The sequence below is a fragment of the Coregonus clupeaformis genome, chromosome 19, assembly GCF_020615455.1.
Source record: "Coregonus clupeaformis isolate EN_2021a chromosome 19, ASM2061545v1, whole genome shotgun sequence".
Taxonomy (NCBI): domain Eukaryota; kingdom Metazoa; phylum Chordata; class Actinopteri; order Salmoniformes; family Salmonidae; genus Coregonus; species Coregonus clupeaformis.
Window position 1 is genome coordinate 14,768,650 of NC_059210.1, and position 21,518 is coordinate 14,790,167.

The window sequence follows — 21,518 nt, forward strand, 5'->3', positions numbered from 1 at the left end:
ATACCCTGGAGTCTGCTCTGTCCATGACTGTTAGGTAAGACTAGACCCTATACCCTGGAGTCTGCTCTGTCCATGACTGTTAGGTAAGACTAGACCCTATACCCTGGAGTCTGCTCTGTCCATGACTGTTAGGTAAGACTAGACCCTATACCCTGGAGTCTGCTCTGTCCATGACTGTTAGGTAAGACTAGACCCTATACCCTGGAGTCTGCTCTGTCCATGACTGTTAGGTAAGACTAGACCCTATACCCTGGAGTCTGCTCTGTCCATGACTGTTAGGTAAGACTAGACCCTATACCCTGGAGTCTGCTCTGTCCATGACTGTTAGGTAAGACTAGACCCTATACCCTGGAGTCTGCTCTGTCCATGACTGTTAGGTAAGACTAGACCCTATACCCTGGAGTCTGCTATGTCCATGACTGTTAGGAAAGACTAGACCCTATACCCTGGAGTCTGCTCTGTCCATGACTGTTAGGTAAGACTAGACCCTATACCCTGGAGTCTGCTCTGTCCATGACTGTTAGGTAAGACTAGACCCTATACCCTGGAGTCTGCTCTGTCCATGACTGTTAGGTAAGACTAGACCCTATACCCTGGAGTCTGCTCTGTCCATGACTGTTAGGTAAGACTAGACCCTATACCCTGGAGTCTGCTCTGTCCATGACTGTTAGGTAAGACTAGACCCTATACCCTGGAGTCTGCTCTGTCCATGACTGTTAGGTAAGACTAGACCCTACCCTATACCCTGGAGTCTGCTCTGTCCATGACTGTTAGGTAAGACTAGACCCTATACCCTGGAGTCTGCTCTGTCCATGACTGTTAGGTAAGACTAGACCCTCCCCCCTGGAGTCTGCTCTGTCCATGACTGTTAGGTAAGACTAGACCCTATACCCTGGAGTCTGCTCTGTCCATGACTGTTAGGTAAGACTAGACCCTATACCCTGGAGTCTGCTCTGTCCATGACTGTTAGGTAAGACTAGACCCTATACCCTGGAGTCTGCTCTGTCCATGACTGTTAGGTAAGACTAGACCCTATACCCTGGAGTCTGCTCTGTCCATGACTGTTAGGTAAGACTAGATCCTATACCCTGGAGTCTGCTCTGTCCATGACTGTTAGGTAAGACTAGACCCTCCCCTGGAGTCTGCTCTGTCCATGACTGTTAGGTAAGACTAGACCCTATACCCTGGAGTCTGCTCTGTCCATGACTGTTAGGTAAGACTAGACCCTATACCCTGGAGTCTGCTCTGTCCATGACTGTTAGGTAAGACTAGACCCTATACCCTGGAGTCTGCTCTGTCCATGACTGTTAGGTAAGACTACCCTATACCCTGGAGTCTGCTCTGTCCATGACTGTTAGGTAAGACTAGACCCTATACCCTGGAGTCTGCTCTGTCCATGACTGTTAGGTAAGACTAGACCCTATACCCTGGAGTCTGCTCTGTCCATGACTGTTAGGTAAGACTAGACCCTATACCCTGGAGTCTGCTCTGTCCATGACTGTTAGGTAAGACTAGACCCTATACCCTGGAGTCTGCTCTGTCCATGACTGTTAGGTAAGACTAGATCCTATACCCTGGAGTCTGCTCTGTCCATGACTGTTAGGTAAGACTAGACCCTCCCCCTGGAGTCTGCTCTGTCCATGACTGTTAGGTAAGACTAGACCCTATACCGAGTCTGCTCTATCCATGACTGTTAGGTAAGACTAGACCCTATACCCTGGAGTCTGCTCTGTCCATGACTGTTAGGTAAGACTAGACCCTATACCCTGGAGTCTGCTCTGTCCATGACTGTTAGGTAAGACTAGACCCTAAACCCTGGAGTCTGCTCTGTCCATGACTGTTAGGTAAGACTAGACCCTATACCCTGGAGTCTGTTCTGTCCATGACTGTTAGGTAAGACTAGACCCTCCCCCTGGAGTCTGCTCTGTCCATGACTGTTAGGTAAGACTAGACCCTATACCCTATACCCTGGAGTCTGCTCTGTCCATGACTGTTAGGTAAGACTAGACCCTATACCCTGGAGTCTGCTCTGTCCATGACTGTTAGGTAAGACTAGACCCTATACCCTGGAGTCTGCTCTGTCCATGACTGTTAGGTAAGACTAGACCCTATACCCTGGAGTCTGCTCTGTCCATGACTGTTAGGTAAGACTAGACCCTATACCCTGGAGTCTGCTCTGTCCATGACTGTTAGGTAAGACTAGACCCTATACCCTGGAGTCTGCTCTGTCCATGACTGTTAGGTAAGACTAGACCCTATACCCTGGAGTCTGCTCTGTCCATGACTGTTAGGTAAGACTAGACCCTATACCCTGGAGTCTGCTCTGTCCATGACTGTTAGGTAAGACTAGACCCTATACCCTGGAGTCTGCTCTGTCCATGACTGTTAGGTAAGACTAGACCCTATACCCTGGAGTCTGCTCTGTCCATGACTGTTAGGTAAGACTAGACCCTATACCCTGGAGTCTGCTCTGTCCATGACTGTTAGGTAAGACTAGACCCTATACCCTGGAGTCTGCTCTATCTATGACTGTTAGGTAAGACTAGACCCTATACCCTGGAGTCTGCTCTGTCCATGACTGTTAGGTAAGACTAGACCCTATACCCTGGAGTCTGCTCTGTCCATGACTGTTAGGTAAGACTAGACCCTATACCCTGGAGTCTGCTATGTCCATGACTGTTAGGAAAGACTAGACCCTATACCCTGGAGTCTGCTCTGTCCATGACTGTTAGGTAAGACTAGACCCTATACCCTGGAGTCTGCTCTGTCCATGACTGTTAGGTAAGACTAGACCCTATACCCTGGAGTCTGCTCTGTCCATGACTGTTAGGTAAGACTAGACCCTATACCCTGGAGTCTGCTCTGTCCATGATGTTAGGTAAGACTAGACCCTATACCCTGGAGTCTGCTCTGTCCATGACTGTTAGGTAAGACTAGACCCTATACCCTGGAGTCTGCTCTGTCCATGACTGTTAGGTAAGACTAGACCCTATACCCTATACCCTGGAGTCTGCTCTGTCCATGACTGTTAGGTAAGACTAGACCCTATACCCTGGAGTCTGCTCTGTCCATGACTGTTAGGTAAGACTAGACCCTCCCCCTGGAGTCTGCTCTGTCCATGACTGTTAGGTAAGACTAGACCCTATACCCTGGAGTCTGCTCTGTCCATGACTGTTAGGTAAGACTAGACCCTATACCCTGGAGTCTGCTCTGTCCATGACTGTTAGGTAAGACTAGACCCTATACCCTGGAGTCTGCTCTGTCCATGACTGTTAGGTAAGACTAGACCCTATACCCTGGAGTCTGCTCTGTCCATGACTGTTAGGTAAGACTAGATCCTATACCCTGGAGTCTGCTCTGTCCATGACTGTTAGGTAAGACTAGACCCTCCCCTGGAGTCTGCTCTGTCCATGACTGTTAGGTAAGACTAGACCCTATACCGAGTCTGCTCTATCCATGACTGTTAGGTAAGACTAGACCCTATACCCTGGAGTCTGCTCTGTCCATGACTGTTAGGTAAGACTAGACCCTATACCCTGGAGTCTGCTCTGTCCATGACTGTTAGGTAAGACTAGACCCTATACCCTGGAGTCTGCTCTGTCCATGACTGTTAGGTAAGACTAGACCCTATACCCTGGAGTCTGTTCTGTCCATGACTGTTAGGTAAGACTAGACCCTCCCCCTGGAGTCTGCTCTGTCCATGACTGTTAGGTAAGACTAGACCCTATACCCTATACCCTGGAGTCTGCTCTGTCCATGACTGTTAGGTAAGACTAGACCCTATACCCTGGAGTCTGCTCTGTCCATGACTGTTAGGTAAGACTAGACCCTATACCCTGGAGTCTGCTCTGTCCATGACTGTTAGGTAAGACTAGACCCTATACCCTGGAGTCTGCTCTGTCCATGACTGTTAGGTAAGACTAGACCCTATACCCTGGAGTCTGCTCTGTCCATGACTGTTAGGTAAGACTAGACCCTATACCCTGGAGTCTGCTCTGTCCATGACTGTTAGGTAAGACTAGACCCTATACCCTGGAGTCTGCTCTGTCCATGACTGTTAGGTAAGACTAGACCCTATACCCTGGAGTCTGCTCTGTCCATGACTGTTAGGTAAGACTAGACCCTATACCCTGGAGTCTGCTCTGTCCATGACTGTTAGGTAAGACTAGACCCTATACCCTGGAGTCTGCTCTGTCCATGACTGTTAGGTAAGACTAGACCCTATACCCTGGAGTCTGCTCTGTCCATGACTGTTAGGTAAGACTAGACCCTATACCCTGGAGTCTGCTCTGTCCATGACTGTTAGGTAAGACTAGACCCTATACCCTGGAGTCTGCTCTGTCCATGACTGTTAGGTAAGACTAGACCCTATACCCTGGAGTCTGCTCTGTCCATGACTGTTAGGTAAGACTAGACCCTATACCCTGGAGTCTGCTCTGTCCATGACTGTTAGGTAAGACTAGACCCTATACCCTGGAGTCTGCTCTGTCCATGACTGTTAGGTAAGACTAGACCCTATACCCTGGAGTCTGCTCTGTCCATGACTGTTAGGTAAGACTAGACCCTATACCCTGGAGTCTGCTCTGTCCATGACTGTTAGGTAAGACTAGACCCTATACCCTGGAGTCTGCTCTGTCCATGACTGTTAGGTAAGACTAGACCCTATACCCTGGAGTCTGTTCTGTCCATGACTGTTAGGTAAGACTAGACCCTCCCCCTGGAGTCTGCTCTGTCCATGACTGTTAGGTAAGACTAGACCCTATACCCTATACCCTGGAGTCTGCTCTGTCCATGACTGTTAGGTAAGACTAGACCCTATACCCTGGAGTCTGCTCTGTCCATGACTGTTAGGTAAGACTAGACCCTATACCCTGGAGTCTGCTCTGTCCATGACTGTTAGGTAAGACTAGACCCTATACCCTGGAGTCTGCTCTGTCCATGACTGTTAGGTAAGACTAGACCCTATACCCTGGAGTCTGCTCTGTCCATGACTGTTAGGTAAGACTAGACCCTATACCCTGGAGTCTGCTCTGTCCATGACTGTTAGGTAAGACTAGACCCTATACCCTGGAGTCTGCTCTGTCCATGACTGTTAGGTAAGACTAGACCCTATACCCTGGAGTCTGCTCTGTCCATGACTGTTAGGTAAGACTAGACCCTATACCCTGGAGTCTGCTCTGTCCATGACTGTTAGGTAAGACTAGACCCTATACCCTGGAGTCTGCTCTGTCCATGACTGTTAGGTAAGACTAGACCCTATACCCTGGAGTCTGCTCTGTCCATGACTGTTAGGTAAGACTAGACCCTATACCCTGGAGTCTGCTCTGTCCATGACTGTTAGGTAAGACTAGACCCTATACCCTGGAGTCTGCTCTGTCCATGACTGTTAGGTAAGACTAGACCCTATACCCTGGAGTCTGCTCTGTCCATGACTGTTAGGTAAGACTAGACCCTATACCCTGGAGTCTGCTCTGTCCATGACTGTTAGGCAAGACTAGACCCTATACCCTGGAGTCTGCTCTGTCCATGACTGTTAGGTAAGACTAGACCCTATACCCTGGAGTCTGCTCTGTCCATGACTGTTAGGCAAGACTAGACCCTATACCCTGGAGTCTGCTCTGTCCATGACTGTTAGGTAAGACTAGACCCTATACCCTGGAGTCTGCTCATTATTATTATTACTATTATTATGATATATTACTAAAGCCCTCTTTCTTCTCCCAGACTTTTAGAACGGCTTATTATTATTATTATTATTATTATTATTATTAATATTATTATTATTAATATTATCATGGTATATTTCTAAAGCCCTCTCTCTCCTCCCAGACTGTTAGAATGGCTGCCTGATGTGCAGGAGGATGTGGGATGGATTGGAGAACAGATGGTTAAGATGCTACAGTGTGCTGTGACACGGGCCACCAAGTCTGTGTCCAACAGGGTCTCTGCAAAGTGAGAAGCACACACACACACACACACACACACACACACACACACACACACACACACACACACTGAAACACAGACAAACAAATAGACAGACAGACATTTTCCACATTTTCAACTTACAGTTTGTCCACATTAGTTGAAGTTGTTTATTAGTACACAGTGCAGTGAAATGCTTCCTTGCAGGTCAACAATGCAACAACAATAAGACAGTAATTAAGTGAATAAAATAGTACAAAGAAAGTAAAAGCTCAATTAATAAAATATGATAAAATTGTAGCTCTAATATAATATTTTGAGCAAACAAAGTAACAGTTAAAACTAAAATACACCAAAAAAAGCAAAGTGGAGTGGGAGCCTGACACCCTCCTACTCATCTTGTATAGATTTTCACAAACACAAAAAACTCACTTTCTGTAAGTCCTCATAATGTTTACCTTATCCCTCTAGGATCCTACACACTCTTTACGCCTTAATGCCCTCTAATGTCTACCTTATCCCTCTAGGTTCCTACACACTCTTTAGCCTTAATGCCCTCTAATGTCTACCTTATCCCTCTAGGATCCGACACACTCTTTAGCCTTAATGCCCTCTAATGTCTACCTTATCCCTCTAGGATCCGACACACTCTTTAAGCCTTAATGCCCTCATAATGTCTACCTTATCCCTCTAGGTTCCTACACACTCTTTAGCCTTAATGCCCTCATAATGTCTATCTTATCCCTCTAGGTTCCTACACACTCTTTACGCCTTAATGCCCTCTAATGTCTACCTTATCCCTCTAGGTTCCTACACACTCTTTACGCCTTAATGCCCTCATAATGTCTACCTTATCCCTCTAGGTTCCTACACACTCTTTAGCCTTAATGCCCTCATAATGTCTACCTTATCCCTCTAGGTTCCTACACACTCTTTAGCCTTAATGCCCTCATAATGTCTACCTTATCCCTCTAGGTTCCTACACACTCTTTAAGCCTTAATGCCCTCTAATGTCTACCTTATCCCTCTAGGTTCCTACACACTCTTTATGCCTTAATGCCCTCTAATGTCTACCTTATCCCTCTAGGTTCCTACACACTCTTTAAGCCTTAATGCCCTCATAATGTCTACCTTATCCCTCTAGGTTCCTACACACTCTTTATCTTATCCCTCTAGGTTCCTACACACTCTTTAAGCCTTAATGCCCTCATAATGTCTACCTTATCCCTCTAGGTTCCTACACACTCTTTAAGCCTTAATGCCCTCTAATGTCTACCTTATCCCTCTAGGTTCCTACACACTCTTTAAGCCTTAATGCCCTCATAATGTCTACCTTATCCCTCTAGGTTCCTACACACTCTTTAATCCTTAATGCCCTCATAATGTCTACCTTATCCCTCTAGGTTCCTACACACTCTTTAAGCCTTAATGCCCTCATAATGTCTACCTTATCCCTCTAGGTTCCTACACACTCTTTAAGCCTTAATGCCCTCATAATGTCTACCTTATCCCTCTAGGTTCCTACACACTCTTTAAGCCTTAATGCCCTCATAATGTCTATCTTATCCCTCTAGGTTCCTACAAACTCTTTAAGCCTTAATGCCCTCATAATGTCTACCTTATCCCTCTAGGTTCCTACACACTCTTTAAGCCTTAATGCCCTCATAATGTCTACCTTATCCCTCTAGGTTCCTACACACTCTTTAAGCCTTAATGCCCTCATAATGTCTACCTTATCCCTCTAGGTTCTACACACACTTTAAGCCTTAATGCCCTCATAATGTCTACCTTATCCCTCTAGGTTCCTACACACTCTTTAAGCCTTAATGCCCTCATAATGTCTATCTTATCCCTCTAGGTTCCTACACACACTTTAAGCCTTAATGCCCTCATAATGTCTACCTTATCCCTCTAGGTTCCTACACACTCTTTAAGCCTTAATGCCCTCATAATGTAATGAGTCTCTCTCTCTCTCTCTCTCTCTCTCTCTCTCTCTCTCTCTCTCTCTCTCTCTCTCTCTCTCTCTCTCTCTCTCTCTCTGTCTCTCTCTCCCCCCTTCTCTCTCTCTCTCTCCTCTCTCTCTCTCTCTCTCTCTCTCTCTCTCCTCTCTCTCTCTCCCTCTCTCTCCTCTCTCTCTCTCTCTCTCTCTCTCTCTCTCTCTCTCTCTCTGTCTCTCTCTCCCCTCTCTCTCTCTCTCTCTCTCTCTCTCTCTCTCTCTCTCTCTCTCCCTCTCTCTCTCTCTCTCTCTCTCTCTCTCTCTCTCTCTCTCTCTCTCTCTCTCTCTCTCTCTCTCTCTCTCTCTCTCCCTCTCTCTCTCTCTCTCTCTCTCTCTCTCTCTCTCTCTCTCTCTCTCTCTCTCTCTCTCTCTCTCTCTCTCTCTCCCTCTCTCTCTCTCTCTCTCTCTCTCTCTCTCTCTCTCTCTCTCTCTCTCTCTCTCTCTCTCTCTCTCTCTCTCTCTCTCTCTCTCTCTCTCTCTCTCTCTCTCTCTCTCTCTCTCTCTCTCTCTCTCTCTCTCCCCTTTCGCTCTCCCCCTCTCTCTCTGCCTCTCTCTCTCTCTCTCTCTCTCTCTCTCTCTCTCTCTCTCTCTCTCTCTCTCTCTCTCTCTCTCTCTCTCTCTCTCTCTCTCTCTCTCTCTCTCTCTCTCTCTCTCTCCCTCTCTCTCTCTCTCTCTCTCTCTCTCTCTCTCTCTCTCTCTCTCTCTTTCTATCCCTCTCTCTCCCTCTCTCTCTCTCTCTCTCTCTCTCTCTCTCTCTCTCTCTCTCTCTCTCTCTCTCTCTCTCTCTCTCTCTCTCTCTCTCTCTCTCTCTCTCTCTCTCTCTCTCTCTCTCTCTCTCTCTCTCTCTCTCTCTCTCTCTCTCTCTCTCTCTCTCTCTCTCTCTCTCTCTCTCTCTCTCTCTCTCTCTCCCCTTTCGCTCTCCCCCTCTCTCTATGCCTCTCTCTCTCTCTCTCTCTCTCTCTCTCTCTCTCCCTTTCTCTCTCTCTCTCTCTCTCTCTCTCTCCCCTTTCTCTCTCCCCCTCTCTCTATGCCTCTCTCTCTCTCTCTCTCTCTCTCTCTCTCTTTCTATCTCTCTCTCCCCCCTCTCTCTCTCTCCCCCCTCTCTCTCTCCCCCTCTCTCTATGCTTCCCTCTCTCTAGGTTTTCCTACCAGTTGGAGCTACATCACTGCCAGTCCCTGCCTGCCCAGCTCCTCCCTGCCGGCCTGCTCCCTGGCTGGGTTAGTGGAGGCAGCTCCTCTGTCCTGGATATTATCAGCCGTCTGGACCAATACCAGAGGCAGCTGCTTCCGGGCTCCTTCTGTGTCAACCTGGACCTCCGGGGCTCCTTCTACACCGGGGGTCCCACAGGAGGGACCCCAGGCCCAGGAGGGTCCACCAGAGCTGGGGAAGGAGGGCCAAGACCAGCCCTGGCCCCTACAGCCCCCATCGTAGACCCAGAGGAGGTGGAGGGGATGGGGCTGATGATGAGGAGGCTCAGTGAAAACCACAACTCTACTGCATCTCTTCCAGCCTCACTATAGTAATATAATGTATTCCATTTAGGAGACTCTGAGGGCCGCTGGGGATGACGATTAGTATTACAGAGATTCTAAAAACTAGCTCTTAAGACACCCAGGTAGGCACCTTCAAGGACATTTACATTTACGTCATTTAGCAGACGCTCTTATCCAGAGCGACTTACAGTTAGTGAGTGCATACATTATTTTTTATACTGGCCCCCGGTGGGAATCAAACCCACAACCCTGGCGTTGCAAACGCCATGCTCTACCAACTGAGCTACATCCCTGCCGGCCATTCCCTCCCCTACCCTGGACGACGCTGGGCCAATTGTGCGCCGCCCCATGGGTCTCCCGGTCGCGGCCGGCTACGACAGAGCCTGGATTCGAACCAGGATCTCTAGTGGCACAGCTAGCACTGCGATGCAGTGCCTTAGACCACTGCGCCACTCGGGAGGCCCGAGGACAGGACACCAATGTGTGTTGTCTCATCATCGGTGACACAGTGCCTTTCAGTAGCATTTCTACTCCCTCACTTCCCCAGGGGATGCCGACTAGATACCGAGACACCCAGGAACCATGCACTGATCTGCATCATCTCAGCTCATCTCAATGTGACTAGTTAGAGAGGAATATCACCTGTCAGACAGCATACAGAGACTAGTTAGAGAGGAATATCACCTGTCAGACAGCATACAGAGACTAGTTAGAGGAGAGGAATATCACCTGTCAGACAGCATACAGAGACTAGTTAGAGGAGAGGAATATCACCTGTCAGACAGCATACAGAAACTAGTTAGAGGAGAGGAATATCACCTGTCAGACAGCACACAGAGACTAGTTAGAGGAGAGGAATATCACCCTGTCAGACAGCATACAGAGACTAGTTAGAGGAGAGGAATATCACCTGTCAGACAGCATACAGAAACTAGTTAGAGAGAGGAATATCACCTGTCAGACAGCATACAGAGACTAGTTAGAGGAGAGGAATATCACCTGTCAGACAGCATACAGAGACTAGTTAGAGGAGAGGAATATCACCTGTCAGACAGCATACAGAGACTAGTTAGAGGAGAGGAATATCACCTGTCAGACAGCATACAGAGACTAGTTAGAGGAGAGGAATATCACCTGTCAGACAGCATACAGAGACTAGTTAGAGGAGAGGAATATCACCTGTCAGACAGCATACAGAGACTAGTTAGAGGAGAGGAATATCACCTGTCAGACAGCATACAGAGACTAGTTAGAGGAGAGGAATATCACCTGTCAGACAGCATACAGAGACTAGTTAGAGGAGAGGAATATCACCTGTCAGACAGCATACAGAGACTAGTTAGAGAGGAATATCACCTGTCAGACAGCATACAGAGACTAGTTAGAGGAGAGGAATATCACCTGTCAGACAGCATACAGAGACTAGTTAGAGGAGAGGAATATCACCTGTCAGACAGCATACAGAGACTAGTTAGAGAGGGAATATCACCTGTCAGACAGCATACAGAGACTAGTTAGAGGAGAGGAATATCACCTGTCAGACAGCATACAGAGACTAGTTAGAGGAGAGGAATATCACCTGTCAGACAGCATACAGAGACTAGTTAGAGAGGAATATCACCTGTCAGACAGCATACAGAGACTAGTTAGAGGAGAGGAATATCACCTGTCAGACAGCATACAGAGACTAGTTAGAGGAGAGGAATATCACCTGTCAGACAGCATACAGAGACTAGTTAGAGGAGAGGAATATCACCTGTCAGACAGCATACAGAGACTAGTTAGAGAGGAATATCACCTGTCAGACAGCATACAGAGACTAGTTAGAGAGGAATATCACCTGTCAGACAGCATACAGAGACTAGCTCCTGTGGCTACTCGAGTGAGACCTGCCTTTATAAGCCCAGTCATTGCACAACAAATAACTATTCTAAATGCAATCGTGTGTTAAAAACTTTGGTGGCCACGATTAAAAAGGAGCTATTTTTATTTCTCAAACTCAACACATAAAGCGCGCCTCCCATTCGCCATTCGGATGCATAGATTATAGCCTGCCTACCGTTGACTCTCAGCACGCCCCCCCACCACACCCCACCCCCCCACCCCCCCACCCCCCCACTTTGCAATGTGAGCGGAGATTCTAACTGAGATTTTCATCTCTGTCACATCTGGAACTGCTCGCAATATGTGCACTGTTTAGAACTGTGTTTTCCGCAAATTGCATTTTGGCAAATGTTTGAAAATGAAAATGTTTTATTAGCTGCTTCATTACAGGAGTTGCATGTTCCGTAATAGGTTGTAGCCTTTTGACTGTAAAACGATAGGCTTGCCATTGTTCCCATTTAAACTCTTAATGAAAAATGTCCGGTCCTTGTATGCGTGCATAGTATCAGAGAGGAAGAGGCGAAGCGAGAGGTTTCACTCTCACCAACAATATGTCCAAAATAAGTCCAATGCATTTCTATGGGCTTATTTTGGGCCTAAGCTTGTCGCCTGCCTTCCCGCCTTGGGACGACTCCCATTTGTTAGGGCGGAAACATAAGCATCTCGTCATTATATACAGATCTCTGATAGTATTTTCTGTTGGTCACTCCATTTTACTGTTTGGAAAATGTTTTACCATTTGTTGACCGGTTAATGAGGGTCAGTTAGTCGGCAGCAAAATTGACCGAAATGTGCATCCCTATCAAGGACATTTCATCCAATGTGCATCATCTGATCTCATCTGATCTCATCTGATCTCATCTGATCTCATCTGATCTCATCTGATCTCATCTATTTTACACCGTGCCTTATATATTGACATGTACTTCTTATTAACAAAAGTAATTAAGATGACTAAGGGATTGTCCCCCTAACTTATTTTGATCGAGTCATTATGATGACATCACTGTTAAAGCCCTTTGCCTTTCCTTTGGAGCGTAAAGGAATGGGCCAGTTGTGATGATGACATCACTGTTAAAGCCCTTTGCCTTTTCTTTGGAGCGTAAAGGAATGGGCCAGTCGTGATGATGACATCACTGTTAAAGCCCTTTGCCTTTTCTTTGGAGCGTAAAGGAATGGGCCAGTCGTGATGATGACATCACTGTTAAAGCCCTTTGCCTTTTCTTTGGAGCGTAAAGGAATGGGCCAGTCGTGATGATGACATCACTGTTAAAGCCCTTTGCCTTTTCTTTGGAGCGTAAAGGAATGGGCCAGTCGTGATGATGACATCACTGTTAAAGCCCTTTGCCTTTTCTTTGGAGCGTAAAGGAATGGGCCAGTCGTGATGATGACATCACTGTTAAAGCCCTTTGCCTTTTCTTTGGAGCGTAAAGGAATGGGCCAGTCGTGATGATGACTCTACTCTGATGACCCAAACTGAACGTTCTAGATTAGAACAGGAGTTAGGGGAGGGGTAGGCTTGATGATTACATTACTGACTTCTGGGACCGGTTTTCCCAGACAGATCAAGCCCTGAACTAAAAAGCTCTTTCAATGTAGAATCTCCACTGAGAATGATCTAGTCCAGGACTAGGCTTAATCTGTCCGGGAAACCAGTCCTACTGTTTCTACTATTGCTATGTTTTGAATGTTTTTATTTCCTGTCTAAACTATTTAAGAGAAACATTCAGTATTTTAAGCTAGAATCTGTACAGTGTGACAGGGCCATAGATACAGAAGGGTAGTGCTCATTAGTGGGAAGTTGGGATCTTCCTCCTTTTTTTTTTTTTATCAATTATTTACAGTAAACCATGAGAAAATTCCTAAATATAATGTAATAATCTAAATGATATAATGAACAACAGATGTGTCAATACCACTTTCAGAAGCATGTCAATTGATGCAGGGTAAGAATTCATGATTTTTTAAAAAAAAATTAAGTTATCTGTTGTGATTATGTAGGCATAAACAATCAACCATGCACCAACACACACAGGCTGGACACATGAACACAGGACAGTTTTTTTAGTGTGTTTTTGTGTTCTGATGGAATGAAGTTACGCCAGTCAGCAGACGCTCTCCACTCAAACACAGGGTCATGTTCAGCAGGGCACACCGACGCAAAAACGTTCTCAAACAGACAACAGAAACAAACAAGCGTTTCTCATTGGGACTTTTCGTTTCAGAGTATTTTTTAAAATGTTTGGTGCCAAGTGAACGGACCCAGCAAGTCTGCTGTCTGGACAGAAGGTGCCAAGGGCCCAGCAAGTCTGCTGTCTGGACAGAAGGTGCCAAGGGCCCAGCAAGTCTGCTGTCTGGACAGAAGGTGCCAAGGGCATCGTTAAAAGGGGGGGGGAAACAGCTATGGATGACTAATGACTATGAGGGACTCTATGCAATGCATGTGCCAACCAATGCAGTATTCATTCTGAACCAATTGTACTGTTTCTTTGTACCTCTTTGTATAGGTCAACTTGTTTTTGCTAATATTTATAAGAGTAGTATTACAATACTTTGCTATTACTAGTACACGGACACTTGATTCTGTCTTAATAACAATCAGCATGGCTCTGAAAAGGGAATGATGTACAATGAGATCCAACGGGAATACATTTCACACGTCACCACGTATTACTGCACCTGAATACTATATAATAAAGACTACATGAATGAACACATGAGAGAAATACTGAAAATAGAAATGTGTCTGTTATTAGCCAAGATCATTTTCTTATCTCACACACATTGGTCAATACTGCAGACTGCAGTACGTATCTCTAACAGCTGTGGTGTTGTTATCTCCAACGCTAGACTGCTTCTTACTGTGGGTTCACCTTCTCTGACTGGAGGAAATTGTTCACCATCCGACTGTAGGGAATCAAAGAAAGTGCCAGTGAATGATATGCATGATTCACTTGCATACAGTATATGCTTTAACTGCAGATGAAATTAAGTAAATGATGGTCTGGATTTTTAAATAAATATAAATGCTTACAATGTTTACTAATCTTGGAATTTCTAAGTGTCTTAATTACTTTAAATAAAATGCTAATTCAGTTGGACTTTGATGTATTATTGCAAAAAATATTGCAAAAAAATATTGCAAAAAATATGTTTGTCATAGGAGATTATATAAGGTTAACTTTCCATGACCTCTCAAATAATATTTTCCAGTTATAGATTCTCAAGGGCCAACTGTTGACGTGACAGTATGTGTTAAATGCAGCATAAACAGCTCACTTTCGCATGGGTGCAGGCTAAAGTTTGTTTCTGGATGTTTTGCCTGGGCTAATATTGGAGCGTTATTGTATTTGCATTACACACAGTACAGCTTATCATGAAGGGGTTATTGCCTGCGTGGGAGTTCTACAATGCGTCATCATGCCTGGGGTGTATTCATTCCGCCTATTCCGTTGCAAAACGTTTCTTAAAGGGAAGCAAACTGAACGAAACGGGAGGGACCTACCTGAATTTGTCCAATAGAAACTCGTTTTGCTCTGTTTGCTTCCGTTTGGTTCTTAAACAGTAAACGGTTTCCGTAATGAATACACCTCTGCTTTTTTTACTGTACTGAAATCATGGTTGGCCGACCGGACACTCTTCGGAGAATGCCCAGTCCTTCCAAGGTTCGGTTGGTATCCTACTGTCGTGTCGAGTTGCTACAACCAGGGGGCGCAGTCTCTCGGAAAGGAGCTAATGCATCTCCACTTTGCCTCTCCCCGCAACATGAACTGAATCTACCCCGGAGAGACCGAGAAAGATGGCGGCCACTGACCGTTCCCGGTCTGAAGCTGCAAAGCAGCGACGGCAGGATCAGTTACAGCGATGGCTGGAATCGGAAACCGATCAGACGGGACCGGGAACGCGGGATGGGTCAATGGGAACCGGGACACGGCGGGCCCGGGTTCGGTTCGCTCAGGGAGCGGTGTTTATGGCTGCCTGTTCGGCCGGGGACACAGAGGAGGTAGCGGCGCTCCTACGACAGGGCGCTGACATCAACCACGCCAATATAGACGGGCTGACAGCGCTTCACCAGGTATTTAACTAGCTATTTCAGCGGGTATAAAGTTGCTAAATTGTTACAAGTTGTTGTTTGGGTAGCCTAGTGGTATGAGCGGGTGGAAACAATGAAGCGATCTGTTGTAGTTTACCGCGAAACAAAACGTCTACATAGTTACTGTAACAAAGTAACCCTTTGGTGAACTTGAACATCGACTAGTAAGTAGGCTAAAAAACACTCAACTTTTATCACGCCCAATCAGTGGTTTGAATATGTTTATAAAACCACACTGAATTTTTTAGTCGTGATGTTGGAACATTTTCATGATAATTACGTTGTGTGCTAAAGTACATTTTACATTTTTAGTCATTTAGCAGACGCTCTTACCCAGAGCGACTTACAGTTAGTGAGTGCATACATTTTATTTATTTTTTCATACTGGCCCCCCGTGGGAAACGAACCCACAACCCTGGCGTTGCAAGCGCCATGTTCTACCAACTGAGCTACACGGGGCCCTTTATCCGAACTGCTGCCTTCAAGTTTGTGTTTTTCTCTCTTTTGATTGAACTCGACACAAGACGGAAAAGGCAGTTGCTAGTAAGATGATTCCTACCCTACCATTACGCTTGTTTACACTGAGCTGCACTGGGGTCAGAACGCAATCACGGTTAAATTAAGATGCCACAGAACAGGCTGGAGATATGAGTAGGAAAACTTTAAGTCATTGCAGGGATGGGATCAGGGCCATAAAGGCTTCGGCATGCTTCCCATCCAAAACAGTTCAGAACAGTTGGCGCACACATTATGTCATTTTGTGACGTTTTTGTTTGGAAATAGTTTTTTGAAGCTAATTTACTGCATTTCTATACAATTTTTTAAAAAACGTTGAAATGCTATTTGGAGAACAGCAACAACAAGCCAAAAATGCCCCCAGCCATTATCCCCTTGGCTGCTGTAGGTTCATTCACCTCAGTCCATATACAAACATATAGTCTATTAGTCATACAGTTGTAATTTTATACCCCTGAAAGAGGGAAATAATACATTATTCACACTGACATGTAGCATCAGCAACTATTCAGTCAGTTGTAATGATGAATTGCATAAAACCATCAACTCTTTACATAGATATCTCTTTTCTCAAATTACATAGCATTCACGTTTTTTTATTCCTAGACATTTTAATCACGCTCCGCACCAACAGACATCAATGGAGCACACAGATGATCATATCATCACATCCACATGAATTATTAGAATATGACTTACGATTCTGTATTAATATCAGCAATGTAGTGGTAAAAAAGGTGGGTAATGGGTAAACTATAAACTCCAGTCGGTGATCGAGATGAGACGAAGAACCATTGATATAAACAAAAATGTCTGACATTTTTAGAACTGTATTGTTTGCATGTCGATTGCATGTTAATGTCGGCCTATAGGGAAGATAGGCCATGTGGAGATGTTCATATTGAAACATATTTTTATTTATTTTTAAGTTCCTAACTTGTTTGCTAAGATTAGTACAGGTTTTCTCCGGGGACCCCACATGGGGCCCCGACCCCGCGTTTGGGAACCACTCTCTGCTCGCTTCCTCTCTCTCTGTCTCCTCTGCTTCCTCCTGCCTCAGCCTCACCACTGAGCACCACAACACTGTCTGTCTCAGTAGCCTACTCTCTTTAAAGCAAGGTTATTATGAGAACTTAGTGGCCTATTTTCTGCTCCTGCTGAGGTAGGCTCCGTTTTTAACGTTGGCTTCTTACTTCATCCTTCTAGCTGGCTAAGTAATACTAGCCCAGAGCCCTTCAACGTTACTGCAATCGAAGTCTCTGCCGGCAGCTAGCCACCTGACAGGATAACATATATCTATAAGCAACTATTCATCAGTTGTGCACTCATTCTCCCAGAGTGGTTTTTTGTTTAGGGGACATCTGTAAACACGGTTGGAGTCGCGGGCCGGTTTTAAAATGGCCTTTTATCCGCGATCTCACAAACACACTGTCAGCAGCGTCTCTAGTCGACTCAAGGAGCCAAATACAGACGAAAGGTCAAATGTGACGAACACCTGGATTCGGTCCTATGTCGCAAAATTGGATGATTATAATTTTTTTTACATTGGATAAAAGTAGAGACTCAGAGCTAGAAAATGGTACATCATATGCTAAGGTGAGGAACAATGGGAAAGTAATTCTGCTTTGAAAGTTAATAAACTTGTAACCTCACTTTTGAGAAAATGGCCCTTTAAATGTTTTGGTACCTACTGGAGGCCTCTTCTTTGTCTACACCAGGGTTTCCCAAACTGGGTCCTGGGGCCTCCCCTGGGTGCACGTTTTGCCCCAGCACTACACAGCTGATTCAAATAATCAAAGCTTGATGATGAGTTGGTTATTTGAATCAGCTGTGTAGTGCTAGGACAAACACCAAAACGTGCACCAAGGGGGGGCCCCGGGACCGAGTTTGGGAAACCCTGGTCTACACCCATTCAGCATCGTTCACACCCTGTTAAGCCTCATCTCTTTAAGGATTCACGAGGCCATGTGCTAAAAACAACCAATGATTTCAAGACTGAAGGCTGGTATCTACTACGTCTATCGACATGTCTGTAGACAGCTGTCGCAGTGACATCATGAACATTCTATTGTCGTCCGACGTCAAACTTGTCGTTGTCGTTATGAAAAAGTATAAACACAAAAACTACAGGCTGCATAACATCAGCAGCCAGGTGGTCCAAAATAGCAGAACTAGTGTATTTTAACACCAATAAACCCATCATTAAAAATGAATTTAAGATATGTCAATCTAGCAAACCAGGCAACTAAAAGCAACTTTCTAAACAATGTTTTGGTTCGTTTCTAGCTTGCATTCCACTGATTTCAAAACTCTGTCAACTTTTTCGTTGCAGTTCTTCGTGATATCTTTCAAAAAAAGCCGCATTAGAAAGGATTATCTACACATACTGAGCAGCTCGTTTTATAGACAGAAGCATGCTACATGGCAGACCAATCCAAACTCATCTCTCGGCATGTCCAGCCCATCCATTATCTCAGCCAATCATGGCTAGCGGGAAGGTTCCTGTCTTTTTCTGTGGCTAAACCAACTAGGCTCGTAATTGTAACAATTGTATTTTGTATTTACAGATGGCATACAAGTTTGTTATTAAGGCATATGAAAGTTCACATGTTCCAGAAGGCATTTCTGCCAAAAAACAAACACATTTTGATAAGAAATACAAGTTTACGTTAAAATGCCTCTCTCGCTCCTGCCCGCAGTGTCTTAATGTATCCATGGTGGCGTTCCAACCCCAGTGCAGCTCAGTGTAAATCAGCTTAACGGTAGGGTCGGAATCATCTGGCTAGGGGGTTGCCTACAGAAGAACAGAACCAAATTTGAGTTTTTGGGTTATAGAGGTGGCCATAAATCAAAATACACATGTATCTGTTGTAGGGATTGTTCTGTTGGTACTATTTCTAAGTATAGTACTGATCCTCGTATAATTATGAAGATAAAAAATTTTTTTCTTTATCCCCACAAGCGTTTCTTCATGATGTACAGAGCATTCGGAAAGTATTCAGACCCCTTCCCTTTTTCCACATTTTGTTACGTTACAGCCTTATTCTAAAATCGGTTAAATAAAAAAACGTCCTCATCAATCTACACACAATACCCTATAATGACAAAGCGAAAAAAGGTTTTTAGAAATTTTAGCAAATATATTAAAAATAAAAAACAGAACCTTATTTACACAAGTATTCAGACCCTTTGCTATGAGACTCGAAATTGAGCTCAGGTGCATCCTGTTTCCATTGATCATCCTTGAGATGTTTCTACAACATGATTGGAGTCCACCTGTGGTAAATTCAATTGATTGGACATGAATTGGAAAGGCACACACCTGTCTATATAAGGTCCCACAGTTGACAGTGCATGTCAAAGCAAAAACCAAGCCATGAGGTCGAAGGAATTGTCCGTAGAGCTTTGAGACAGGATTGTGTCGAGGCACAGCTCAGGGGAAGGGTACCAAAACATTTCTGCAGCATTGAAAGTCCCCAAGAACACAGTGGGCTCCATCATTCTTAAATTGAAGAAGTTTCCTTCCTAGAGCTGGCCGCCCGGCCAAACTGAGCAACCGGGGGAGAAGGGCCTTGGTCAGGAAGGTGACCAAGAACCCGATGGTCACTCTGACAGAGCTCCAGAGTTCCCCTGTGGAGATGGGAGAACCTTCCAGAAGGACAACCATCTCTGCAGCACTCCACCAATAAGGCCTTTGTGGTAGAGTGGTCAGAAAAAATACTGAACTTCGATCCTTTTTAACTCTAAATGTATACCAGTCAGGTTTCAGACTAGGTCAAAGCACCATCTCTGCTACTTCTTTGTTTTTAATTATGTTCTTCATTGTTTGGATAAGAAGAAACATTGCGCAGCCCTTTTTATTGACCCGTCTGAAGCCTTCGACACTGGATCACTCATTACTTATTCAGAGACTTTCATCAATTGACCTGGACCAGGCTGCGTGTAGCTGGTTGGAACATTATGTAAAGGACAGAACACAGTGTGTATTTACTGACATAACAAAGGGTGTCCCACAGGGATCCATTCTTTGTCCGGTTCTTTTCACTATTTACATTAACAATATTGGTTTATATGTTTAAAAAATGAAATAATAATAATAATATCTTTTTTTTTTTATCACCTGTATGCAGATGACACTGTAGTGCATGCTATTTCCCCCACAGCTGACCAGGCTCTGTCAGAGCTTCAGTCTGCCTTTGTTGCCCTGCAGAAAGCCTTTGTTGAACTGAAATTGGTACTTAATGCAGTTAAAACCAAGTATAGGTTATTTTACAAATCACGTAAAAATATAAATCTGATTCATGCATGTGTGCTTTGGATGGTGCCCTCATTGATTGTGTCCTTGCTTATAAATATCTGGGCATCTGGATTGACAAAAACCTATCTTTCAAAGGGCATGTTGATGAGATCGTTAAGAAATTCAGAATTAAAACAGGCTTCGTCTATAGGAATAGCTAATCATTCAGTCAACAGTCATTCCGGTTATTGACTATGGCGATATCGTCTATATGAATGCAGCTGCCACTGTATTGAACACAGTTTATCATTGCGCTTTATTACGGCCGATAGGTTCAGGACACGTCACTGCATTTTGTATCATAATGTGGACCTTCTTGAAGTCTCGTAGATCGATGCATTTATTTTTGTCTATAAAGCCCTCTTGCATAAACATCCGCCATACCTTACCTCGTTGTTAACCTATAGTTGTACGGGCTATCGGACCCGGGTTCAGGGAGGGCTAACTGGAGATTTCTTCCATCTCTAATGAGTTTGGGAGATCTGCTTTTAGTTGTGGAATGAACTACAATCCACCCTAATATTGGATTAATTGGTGCCTCAAGGGCCTTTCAGACGGCTGTTAGTGGACCTTTTTACTGAACAATGTCTGTTTTTTATGATTGTGTTTTGCTTTTCATGGATTGTTGTGTATATGAATGTGTTTATTGTATTGTGATGTGTATATGAATGTGTAGTTGAATGTGTTTATTGTATTGTGATGTGTATTGTGGTGCTATCCAGGGCTCATCTGGAAAAGAGACCTCAATCTCAGCATTGATGAAGGTTAAATTAAAGAGAACCTGGTTAGTTTTCAAGATCAGAAAATAGGAAAATATAAACCCACTGTTTATCAATCAGACTTTTTTTGGGACCCCCCCCTCCAATAAGATTTGTATCCTAACATCCAAGATGTTGACAATAAGATGTCAAAGTTTCAGAGTAGGCCCAAGTGATTGTTTAGATTGTCTGTTATCATTTCAACATTATAATCTATCCTTTTATTCAAAGAAACATGATTATTATCCCTCCCTGAAGATCATTTGAATGTGAACTAGTGCTGTGTGTAATTGTTTCGTTTGGATTGGTAATCATCTAATATAACAAGACTAGAATTAAAATCCCATTAGAAATTAAGAGAGTAGGACTATTAGCCCCATATGAACAGTAGGACTATTAGCTCCATATGAACAGTAGGACTATTAGCTCCATATGAACAGTAGGACTATTAGCTCCATATGAACAGTAGGACTATTAGCTCCATATGAACAGTAGGACTATTAGCTCCATATGAACAGTGGGACTATTAGCCCCGTATGAACAGTGGGACTATTA

General features: G+C 44.6%; 2 protein-coding genes and 1 long non-coding RNA gene across 3 annotated transcripts in view; all 3 read left to right on the top strand.

Moving 5' to 3' along the window:
* The window catches only part of LOC121531591 (patatin-like phospholipase domain-containing protein 2), a 44,080-nt gene extending 34,454 nt beyond the window's left edge, over positions 1–9,626 (top strand). The window contains exons 8-9 of the mRNA XM_045227104.1: positions 5,830–5,952; positions 9,061–9,626. Of these exons, the coding sequence (XP_045083039.1) occupies positions 5,830–5,952; positions 9,061–9,442 (505 nt within the window). The 3' untranslated portion in view covers positions 9,443–9,626. The remainder of the gene's footprint in view (positions 1–5,829; positions 5,953–9,060) is intronic.
* Positions 9,627–11,526: 1,900 nt separating this feature from the next.
* Positions 11,527–14,400, top strand: LOC121531593. The gene is made up of 2 exons (XR_005994166.2): positions 11,527–13,626; positions 13,665–14,400. It is a non-coding gene; the product is annotated as an uncharacterized LOC121531593 (long non-coding RNA).
* A 595-nt stretch (positions 14,401–14,995) lies between these two features.
* The window catches only part of LOC121531478 (protein phosphatase 1 regulatory subunit 12A), a 74,597-nt gene continuing 68,074 nt past the window's right edge, over positions 14,996–21,518 (top strand). Inside the window, exon 1 of the mRNA XM_045205200.1 lies at positions 14,996–15,374. Within this exon, the coding sequence (XP_045061135.1) occupies positions 15,099–15,374 (276 nt within the window). The 5' untranslated portion in view covers positions 14,996–15,098. The remainder of the gene's footprint in view (positions 15,375–21,518) is intronic.